This window comes from Anticarsia gemmatalis, chromosome 9 (assembly GCF_050436995.1).
Source record: "Anticarsia gemmatalis isolate Benzon Research Colony breed Stoneville strain chromosome 9, ilAntGemm2 primary, whole genome shotgun sequence".
Lineage (NCBI taxonomy): Eukaryota > Metazoa > Arthropoda > Insecta > Lepidoptera > Erebidae > Anticarsia > Anticarsia gemmatalis.
The window spans coordinates 4,476,519-4,488,662 of NC_134753.1; the positions used below are offsets into that span (position 1 = coordinate 4,476,519).

The 12,144-nt window shown below is 35.8% G+C and overlaps 1 protein-coding gene across 3 annotated transcripts in view; it reads right to left on the bottom strand.

The window, feature by feature from the left end:
* LOC142975760 (uncharacterized) overlaps window positions 1-12,144 on the bottom strand; it is an 80,885-nt gene that overhangs the window by 28,931 nt on the left and 39,810 nt on the right. For all 3 annotated transcript variants that reach the window (XM_076118810.1, XM_076118811.1, XM_076118812.1), the window contains exon 3: window positions 7,248-7,412. In XM_076118810.1, coding sequence (XP_075974925.1) covers window positions 7,248-7,412 — 165 coding nt within the window. The remainder of the gene's footprint in view (window positions 1-7,247; window positions 7,413-12,144) is intronic.

Sequence of the window (12,144 nt, forward strand, 5' to 3'; positions counted from 1 at the left end):
AAAAATAATTTAATGCGCACACCACGGACCACACGGACATTAGAACTACGACGTGTACGTTTCCCGATAACAGATTAAAATCAGCCAAGCTGGCTCTGTCGGCGACAAATGTATTAAATCGATAGCTATAAACTACATACGGTAATTATACTTTAACGACAGGATTCGAAGTGAAATCGTTATCGGGCCGAGTTTATGGCTCTCATCCCTGTGTGAATTGGATAAAATTTATATCGAAAGTGTGACGGGAAAATTTAGAGGAGCCTGTGACAAGGGTCGAACCGTTCATATTAAGGCAACTCGTAATGAACTTAATTTGATCAAAACTAAATTGAAATCACTGCATCCGTTCGGCAGTATTGATGCCACAAACAGACAGACACATCAAACTTATAACACCCCTCTTTTTGCGTCTGGGGTTAAAAATATTGAAGTTTTATTGTCTACAGAACAAACAATGACCGGTAATAGGAAAACAATAAATATTAATTTGTTGGTCGGTCACGACGAAAGAGATTTGACCTGTGAAATTCCTTATGAGGGCGTAAGAACTGGCCATTATCACTTAATTGCGACAACACTTACATTTTCTTGGGCTCTGTAGGTATTAACTGTGACAACAATACGTTTGCAAGAGAGGGAGGGTGTGAAAAGACTTTGTTTCCAGTCATATTTCTGAGCCAGTTGAGTGAGAAACTAGAGAGAAAACAAAGTGCTGACATAAGTTATTATACGTTTGTGTAATTTTAAGAACCCCGTAGGTAGAATTAATTTCCAATATTTATCTGCTCAAGTTTTAGGTCGTTGACTATCTTGGATTGGATTGGGTTTGGATTTACCAATACTATTCCCGCACTAAAAGTTGTTTGTGTCTCTCTGGATCTTTTAAAAACATACAAAAAACGACACAAAGTACAACCAGACCCGAAACAACTATGAGGGAATAGAACCCACGATCTCTCGATGCACTGGTAGTGGCATGGTGCTCACCTTCACCACTGCGCCACGGAGGCTGTCAATCTTCAATTTCTTACTTCTTTAAATATAACATTTCTCCTAGCAATAGTGATCGTCATTGTAATAGTGTACTCTCAGTCGTAAGATAATGACCGTAGTAAATAGAAAACCTAAGGCTAATATTAAATTGTTTAGTGAAAGTTTGTTTCGCGTAAATTGGAAATAAATTGGTAATTATACGTATAGTTACACAAGAAATGTCTATTTGAAGTGGTGATTACATTCGCAATCAACACTTATAAAGGTAAACGTGTTTTAATAGCCAGGGTGGAATGACTCTGAACTCATGTTTATTTCCTTTTACTAATATAATAATTAAAAGCTTCCAAGCTTATTTTGTTGCTTAGTAGAGTTTTATATCGAGGTCGATGTATATAGAAGAAAGAGGAAGGAAAAGAGAATGGAATTCAAAGTTTTTATAAAGGAATACAAGTCAATCTCTCTCAATAAATTAACCGTACATAGAAAACACTTTTCTCTTGGTTATTCGGTTAAAGAACAGAAGAGAAGATCTAATAACTTTAGGGGCAGATTCTACGGTTAATAAATTACGTTCCTAGGTAATATACTAACTCTAAAAGTTTGAAATTACTCCGTAGTAATAAAGTTAAGAAAAAGAAGAACATTAACACGCCAACTAATAAACAACATTATACAGCTTTTTGAACATTCTAATTGGAAAACGTCAGCGCCGTTCGCGTCAACGTTTTTCCGCCAAACAAATAGGTGGGAGTGAATTTTAAAAAGGTTGAATATGCTAAAGTTCATGAATAAAGTATTCAAGTGCCTAAACAAATGGCTTCGGGAATGTGAAATATTACTGAACCGCGGCAGGCACGGCTCCTTTTTCACGTTGAGTAAAACGCCAAGGAAAATCTTTTAATACTAATGCCACTATTAATGTTTTACTTTGACTGATGTTTGTACGATCTGACATAGAATTTACGACGAATTGCCGCCTTATATGTTTTATTACGGTTAAGTGTATTAAAGTTGTTTGGGGAATTTTATTACGAGTAATAAAATATGACATATTTTTTATATTTAGATTATTAAATTAATAAATATATGCAAGATACGATAATTTAAAATTTGCTCGCATGAAATGATAAGAACACAATTAAAGATAATTCAACTGTTGTTTTTTAATTGCTATTAACTAGTTTATAGTGCACATAACACACTAGCTCTTAATAAGAAGTAAGTCGGTTAGATAAAATAAAACAACGGCACTAACCACCCGATGTTGTTGAGTTGGCGCCATTAATTACAACCACTCGATGTTTAATCAAGAAACTGTAAGTGAACAAGTTTCCTACGGCACGTGTAAAAAGAGAAAATCTGAACGAACAAGGCAAAAACGTACAAAAAGTTACCGAGGTTCCAGTTTCTGCAGGGTCGCACGTAAGCTGCTGGGAAAATTTGAAAATAATCTTCCAAAACAAAGGGAAGAATTAAGTCTATGCAAATAGGATTTGCGTCACGAACCGGCTATTGAATGGAGTGTGCTGACCGCACAGATAGTGGTTTCTATTGAAACTAAGAGAACAATTCAATTACATTCGATTTCGTGGAGGACGCCTTTGAGCGCATTTTTCTATTCGGTTGCGTCTGCAAATGATACGAGCGGAGCGGTAGCCAGGGGAGCTGTAGACCTTGCATACAAATTGAACGTGTAAATGAGATAACACCCTGTTTACTCCCGCTACATTAAGGTGTGACCGTGTTACAATAACGGGGTAATGGGAATTCCTGATACGGCAAATTGTTTTCGCAGCGAAAATGTTTGAAAGCATTTCCTATTTGAAGAATTTTAGCGGCGTTTATGTTAAATAATGTGATGCCGAGCGTGTTTTAGATTCAGCGCTGAAGTATGAGCCGTGGCCTTATACGTTGTAATGTAATATGGCTGAGACTCGGCCACGGTGCTACTCTAGATATCGTGTAACAGTAACATAATTACGTAGTTTATAATTATTATCTACTTAGAAATTTACCTGAGTATGATAATATGATACCGGCCATACTCAATTACTCAGAAGCTAAAGGTATGTTACAACTTGAAACTTATTTTGCATAGAATAAGTAGGAACTCGTAAGATCGTCATCAGAAATGTATTATGACAAATCTGGTACCTCTACGTATATTCTCTTTTAATATTTAGTTAGAGGTTATATTATTGGTACTTTATACGAATGAGAATTATTTTCTGAAAAATATGTAGTTAGCTTTGCTTGAATATTTAATATTTAAAATATAAATACTCTTAAAAGCAAAGTTATCGACCATGATTAAATATTTAAAAACTTTTTCAATGGAGGTCTACACAAGGGAGGCTATGATTGTACGCATCTAATGCCGAATTATACACCGCGATCGTTTAGGAGCATCGAGAGGATAAAGTTAATTAAAAACCACCCTTGCTAATGGATTCGTCCCACGTTTTGAAGCAATATCCTGTTAATACAACATCGGACATTTCGATGTTATTCGATTTTGTTGATATTGCCAATATTCCCTAAGGAAATTGAATTACTAGCGCCCTAGAACGAACGATTTCTTTGTTTATGTCGAGTCTGTCGCGTTCCACTCGCTACTGACTTTTCCAATAGTGACTTGAAAACTGTTTTGTATTGGAAAATAAGCTTGTTCAAACGACAATGTTTTTTCTGGTTTTGCATTGAAATAGCTTTACATCGTACCATTTCTTTCTATGATGCATAAGTATGTCATCACTAGTACTCGTTACAGCGTCAGTAGATTAACAATAATATCAGAAGTAATCAAACATGACGTAATACGACAACACAATTAACAATTCACATGTGTCAATATGTAAGCGACATTAATCAATTTGTCTCATACAATTAACGTGGATGTCCTACCTCATGTAGTAATGTTACGTCATTATCAGTTGTACCAACAGTGACGTCATATCGCGCCGTGTTTAAAAACAACATTAAAATTTAACTGTTTAATGAGTTGCACCAGATTGTGGTTAAAATTAAATAGTCGAGTGATTCTTGTTATTGGTAATAACTGGGTTAATGTGCTTTTAAACGGATGTTCTCATGGATTTATAATTTCTATGGCGATGATCAACGTGAAATCAAGAGACGTAATATAAAGATAATTTGCTGTTATACAACATCGTAGTTGTATTTCCTCAGAATCAGGAAGACGTGCGATGTAAGTTTTTAAAGCCTATCATAAATTAAGTTGTATAGTAAGTAATTATTAGAATATCTTGTTCGACACATCATTATATAAGATCAACTTCTTATCCGCAAGCAGATAAGCGCAAACAACCTCAAGAATAAAATTCGTGGAAAATCCACAATAATACGTTTGTTATACAAAACAAAATTGGCAGTGAAGGTTTGTTCGAAATCTTGCGAAGTAGTACAGTGACACAACATGAAGCCAATTACTAACAAGTTCTTCCCGAACTTATCCAGAACAAATTGGGACGGGATTCCGTGCTGATAAGGGACAAAGGTAAGATTTCGGACGAAATTAAATTTTCCAAAAAGTTTACTGATATTGAATTAGATTTTGCTTCTTATTTCGTCGGCTGTACTCTTTGGATTATGGGATTACAGGTTGTTTTGGTTTTGTGAGTTTCCAATAAAGAATGGCATGGTTTCGATAAAATGTTTCTATCATTATATTGGCAGCTATTTTTGTCGTCAGGGTTTATGCAAGGTCCCTAACATTAACGTCGACAATGAAATTAATCCCAAAAGTCGGATTTTATTAACACCCCTAGGCGGAGTCAGTAGAAAAATTGCAACTGCTTTTGTGTGGGCGTAAAACCGTCGAGTCGTTTCGTTGGGATTTATTGATAGTTTTTACCGAACAAAGGCACTTGCAATGCACATTCCCCATCACTCTTTCACGCCGTTCCAACAAATTACACTACATCACCCGCAACATTAAACTAAACGTTAAATAGATTCCGAAGCACCAATAAATTGTAACTATCTGAAGTAGTTAATTCAAACTACTACTGCACGCTAGAATGAATAATAAACTTTAACCAACGATATCACAGGTCCTTTTAAGGATCTTGCAATCTCAATATCAATAATTCTCACACGCCTCTTCGGCGACCGATTTTATAAAACTCTTATCTACCCGTACACTTCGATATACACATTTATATTCACCGCCTAGAGCCTTTATATCCTAATATTCAATATATAGAAGGCAATATTTTAGGTTTCAGATTTAGTAGATGTTCCGCAATTTTTCTGTAAAGTTTTGTAATACCGGCTTCCTATCGCGTCGGAACTAACATTGTCTATTTGTTTGAAACTTCGAGGAAGATGTTCGATAGTTATTTGACAGTTTAAGACACTTACTTTTGTATTAATACGTAATATTGTCTGAAGTGTCACATAAATTTGTTCCTATATAACTTCGTGATTAAACACCGTCATTAATGGCGTAACCCTTCGGGAATTAACGTCATGACTCGTGAAGGTTTCGTCACACTTTAATGAAATTTCCATCTAAGTATTAGGGAGGAGGAAAGCGGGCGACACGGTATGTATCAATGGCTCATTATCTCACGCTGCTTGTAAATGGGAACAGGGGAAACGGATGATTTATACGAGTACTCACCGATGATGGAGTAGAAACCTTCTCCGTTATATATAGCCATGGATATTTTAGCAAAAAAACCATAATGACATCTAATTTAACTTTTTTCAGAGGTCACAATTAAGTTTCTAAGTTGCCTCTTTGGAAGTAATTTGGGGATTTAAATTACAAACCATGGTTGACGTTTAAACGTTTTAAGTAACTTTCTTACCACAAAATCCAAGGGGTATAACTTTAACTAATAGATTACTTCATGTTCCACTGATAAAGCTACTTATATATTGTTGGTTATCACACGTGAATTGTATTTGTCATGCTCATGTGTAAAATTCCTGATGAAATATCGCTCATTTTCTCAGCATTTCATAAATTAACAATCCAAACTTCGTCAATACTTCCAATCAGTACTGTTCGATTTATACATTCTGTTAAATATTTTGCGAATTCGGCATAACGTATTCATTGTCCTCTGTTCGGCTTTAATTTATAGCAGATCTACGATTGGATTGGTTTTGATAAATCACAATATCGAACAATCTGTCATGTTCCGCGTTTGACAGAAGATATGTACGTTATAAATTGATTACGAAGGGTATAAATCAATTGTTATTGCTTTGTGGATTTAATTACGGAAATAGCTAAATTGTGTATAGATTGTTAGTTTGTGCCAAAACGGATTTGTTTTTAGAAAACTTAATTAAAAGGAAATATGGGTGCCTATAACAAGCACACATTTAACAGCGCTTGAAAAGCTTCAGTAGTACCATTCGTCGTTAAACGCCTACAACCCTTTTACAAACTTTCTTGTACCGCATACTCGTGAATGCTTACTGGTACTTTATAAGTTTGCATTTGAAATGGTGTTTTCAGTACTAGTGTCGCACAATGTACTTAGGTACTCAAATAGCAACGACCTCTCGTGTTTGTCGAACGCAAATACTGGTGTCGAGCTTTGAATGGTGTTGGTACGGTTTTTTTTCTACGAGTATTGTCCCACTTCAGGGCAAACGTCCTCATTATGTACCTTTCACTATTTTTAGTCTACAAGAATTCAGGACTGACTCACTCAAGTCTACCACGTTCTTTATTCATCCTTTGACCAAAACTTTTACAAATAAATACGAACACAGATATTTCGAGTGAAGTAATTTAGCAGGATCAAAAAGTTTGGGAATGTTTTAGTATATTTGTTCGGAGCTTCTGATTTCGGTTATGGTCAAAGTTTGTGTATCAATCAGTCTTGTGTGTTTTGCGAGCTAAGAATAGAATAAATCGCGTCTCTTCCGTCACGGATGGCGGAATAAGGATTATCTGGATGGTTGGTTCACAATAACGTACCTAGTATCGAATCCTGTGTAATCGAAGCAGCGCTTAGTCAGGGCTTATGCACTTATGCAGATCAACCGATCACGTAGCTTAGTTAGATTCAGTATTAGCAGAATCTAAAATGAGCTTACTATAATCTACCCGGTACAATAAATATGTAAGCTTAGGTAGGTACTTTTAACTGTGGATAGTACCTAAGCAGGTTACGTCACTGTAATAAGAATCATCATTTACTCCTAGGCCGTCAATCTTTTGTGATTACAAAGAAAAAGAGCGGTTTAGTGCAAGTAAATCTTACCGTCGATAATGAATGGGTATATCGATCGTAGTTCTGCCTCGTAGGAGTCGAGAGAAATGGCCGGCGCGATGGGAGGCACGTAGTCGTCTTCGGGCGATCGTTCAGACCCGTAGCCCTGGTCGAAGCCTTGATCTTGGAGCTTCCACACAGGTTCTGCGTCCGAACCTAGGAAATTAAATGTGGTTAGTTGCGGTTTGTTAGAGTATGAGTACACATTTGATGGATATAAATAAGGCATGATAATGTAAGTGTCTTTGGTGTTACGTCTCGCTTCACGACCATATTCTTTTTTTTTTAAATTAATAAATAATATTCAATCTAAAAGAGAAAATATAAAAATCTTATTACAATTCGAAAATTTCATTAAACTCCAATGTTTAAAGTTACTACTGTACAAAGAATGTCGAGAGCCGCAGAATCAACATTTTCAATTGTAAAATTTTGATCAAACAGGAATGAGGAAAATATTTGTTGTAAGAATTTTATTACAACTGGATTTCATCTAATACAATTCTGAACGACAAGTCAATTCGAAAGTAATAAGCCAACGTGAAAATGTGAGACGTCAAGTGGATGTGAAATGTAGAATCGATTCTAGTATGAAGCGTTTCCTTGCAACTGTGTAAGCAGTGAATAACATGGAACCGCGTATATGCACTGTAAATATATGTTAGCATTCGTACGGGTGGCGCTCTCCAACACGTTTTATGAAGCCAACATCCTCTTTTAATATTCTCCTTTGTGCCTTTCTCAACACAAAATCACGAAACCATTGATATTTATCCCAGGAGCATTTTGCAGCTTATGGTGAACGTATTATAAATACATATTACGAGTAATGTATGTATGCGACTCGCGGGAATATGTTTTGGCAAACAGTAAGAATGTGTACTCTTTGTTTGTAATATTCAAACGAAACGAGGCTTTATTTCAGCGGGTAAAGGTATAATGTTAAATATACATTCGGCTATGGATACAACAGTGTAAAGTAGCAATGTTTCATGTAATATGTAAGGAAATTGCCATAATTTTCTTTTGTTTCCACGACTGTTGATTGGTGTTTATTTTGTTTCGTTTATTAACAAATAATACGGGGTTCTTTTGTTACTTAAGCTTCAAAGATACAGAGTTATTTTGGAAATTATTATCGTTAGTAACGACTAAAAAGCCGATCGATAATGGGAGAGCGAACGCCCAAATATAACATAGATTTGAATGAATACGAATACGTTGGTTTATTTTATTTGAAAACATGTTGGAGGGTTGAAGATTACGTATGTATGTTTAGTTTCAAGCATATTCTTAGGTGGTAATGTATTATGTATGAAGGAACGGCTGGTAAAATATAGCTTTGCGTGTCTCGGATTAGTTAGGCGGAGTATGGCGCGGTTGATTTACGTCACACCCCATAGTTACACTATGGTCAGTGGTGCAACCCACACCACATATTTAAGGCTTTAGTTACAGTATATTAATGGAGGGCCTCGACTATTTATCAGCAACTAGCTTTACTTGTGGCTTCGTCCGCTAGGATATATTTAAAAGCAGCCTTTTCCTTTGCTATTATATAAACTATCATATTCCTGAATTAACTGGAACTTCAAAAATATAACAAATACTGACGGACAGAGTAATTAGTATAGCATTTATAAGTATGAGTATAGATTAGGGTGATGTTATATACACTCATGGGAAGCGAATTAGTTTTACATTGTCATGCCATATCATCGTTAGATAAAAGATTATGATATGCTGTGTTTTTTCATGACTCATTAATATTGTCCTTTATTTTAAGCCAGCGCCTCCCGGTAGGCACACATCAATGACCGTAGTTTACCTAAACACGGGGTTATGTGCGTAGTAAATATAAATTCGTAATGCTGATAACAGGTACCGTTTTGAGATGGATGGTGACTAGAAAGCAGTAGTATTTTTCACGTTTTATCAGGTGGTACTGAAGCGTGATTACAGAATACTTTCGAGTATCGAGAGTTTGACATTTAAAATATGCTGCAAAAATAGTACTGACGGTGGCCGCTAGAGGCGCTAATCAATTTTCATTTCATTCAAAATTTCTCGATAGCTAGCTAGTTGTCGATAGGGGGTAGCAGTAAGGAATCGCCCTACTGAACTAAATCTGTGGGATATCGACTAAAGAGAAATATTGTTTAAAAAACTGATTAGCGCCCCTAGTGAATGCCGTCAAAAACTGGATACGCGATAGTGCAAAGTGTATAAAATATCACAAATAATATTTTTTCAACAATAGAAACCTAGATGTCATAATAAAAAGCTATGACTACGGAAATGAACATGTCAGTAGAGTGAAGCTGCGGAAAGAAGCTAGATCTATTTATATATATTTAACATAATATATAACAGAATTGCAGTGATTCCCTTCAGGCCATTTATCTTCTTGTGACGTCATACCACAAGAATGTGTATATCTTTACTAACGGCGGCCGGTCAAGAGACTTACATACAACGTTTATAATATTTGAGTTGCAATACACTGATAATAACTACAGCCCTTTTATTGTTTTCTTCAAGGAAATACGAAGAATTTACACAACATAAGAATAGTTATGTCAGTTTTACTCGATTTAATAAAATCTAAGCTTCCCTTTTAAACACAAATTACAGTTAACACAAAATAGTAAAATTTTTGACGAGAATTTTCGAAATACTGCCCATTTTGGCAAGCAAACCTTCATTCGCAGTGGTTTACAATGTCACTTGAACTACTGACGAAGTTTTATGACACCGTAAGATAAACATATTACAGGAAGGGACACCCCAAACGACAGCTTACCCTTTGTATAGAAACTTAACTATCATATAACTGAGTAAAGATTTTTATTGGGTACACAAAAGCCCGGGGGCAGGCGAGGGATCGGCCGCGATGCGAGCGATATGCATTTAGCATATGATATGGGGTATCCGTATCAATCAATAAAAACACCCCGGTTGGATATTGCCATCACATATAACCGAGGAAGGTCATAAACGATTAGGATTTTTTTCGTTTCTGCGTTAACCACGCAGAAACGAAAAAAATCCATGATAAATAAGCTTTTTTACTTGATTCTTCAAAATCAATACTAATTGTGATAAAAAATGTACTACTATTTCGTAAAATAAAATTGTAGCTGTCTGTTGTACTTGGCTTAATTGATTAAGGTTACCATTTTAGAATGATAGTCGTGAGAATATGTCTTATACGTGTAATATTTATACGCTTTTGAACGCATCAATTTATGACATTTTAATACCTTTATAATATTTAATGTTAAAACGTAATCTTTAAAGCTTTAAAACCACTTACTGCACACATTCTAGACGATCACGCCTTGTTTGATATTCATTGATTATAAACCAACGTGCAGATCAATCACTTCGACTTGAGTGAAATATTACTACTGACTTCGACAGAGTTTTAATAAATATTAGATAGGCATCTAACTAAGGCCTAGAGGCCTAACTGTTGCGATTTTAGGCACGTGGTTCCGCACCGCATTTCTATGTAGTAACGGAAAACTCAATTCCACACTTGTACAAACTTTCGTAATTATTTTAATGCGTACCATTCCGACCAACATGCTAAAATATCAGGTATTCCTATAAAAGTCTGTCATCACCGTCTATTTATAACTAAAACTAAACAGTCTTCAAAAATGTGAGCTATTTTCAGTATTCATTTGCACATTTAGCTCATATTTACTCACAGTCGCTGCGTAAACTAAAAGGCACACAAATTAACGCGATTGACACATGAAAAATAAACAAACGGGACATCAAACCGAGATATTTATGCCCTCTTTACCGCAAGACCATAAAGTTAGTGAATGAAACTGCCGAATTTATGAATAGGGAATAAAGTAAACAAAAAATGAATTTTGGAAACGATTTTAAGTTCATAACGCGGGAGTTCATTTCGTTGCCGAGTTTGCGTTTATGAATATGTTGTTGTATTGAGCCGTTGCCACGTGAAATATTCGATTCTGTGAATTTTCACCTAATTGGTGTAGTACGTTGATTTATTTGCAATTGAAAACATATTCGAAGTTGAATACGAACGGAAACGCAACTTCGAACTTTGGTATTATCGAGTTGCCTTCGTGTCGAGTGTTCGATATTTGCTAAACTGAAAAAATATTCTTTTCACCTACCTACGTTAAGGCAATGATATTTTCCATATATATTTTTTTTATAACCATTAAAATCTATATACAAGTACCTACAATTCGTAACCGAATCTCAAACACAATACGTCTTCAGGAACCACCTGAACTTCGAACAGAAAGTTCTGATTGAGCTTCGGTGACAAGGCGGTAGATAAGAGAACAAACCTTGGTCGTATTCAGTAGAGTGAGACAGTCTGATAAATCAAAGTAATGTAGTGAAAAAGCCGCGATTCGCGTCACGGCTCTGGCGAAATTTTCAAATTTGTCTACATAATGGTGCTCACTGGGCTAAAAGGAGCAACACAGCCAAGGATTGGGTAACATAGGTTTTATCGCGATTGTGGAGCCGGTACTTTGTGAGGGTATTCTTATTTCTTTTTGGAAACATGTGCGGATATTGGGCCTATGGTTACAAAAGGCCTTGTTGTGATGTATTGCTAGTATTTGCGCGATAGTGTTGGAAACCGCTTGTACACATCATTCACCGAGTTTCTTTCGTGACACTTTTTAAGTTGAAATGTACGGAGGGAATCGTCGAAAAATATTGTTACTAAAGAATCTAGGGCTCATAAAACAAACGAGTGTTAGAGAAAAAAAGAGAAATGGAAATGTGGCGTGACTTGACAGAGGCCATTTCTAGCGAACATTGGAACGAAAGCGGTCGGATCGATAGTGCATTGGAATGCCACTCTATTGTCTTCATATTGAATGCA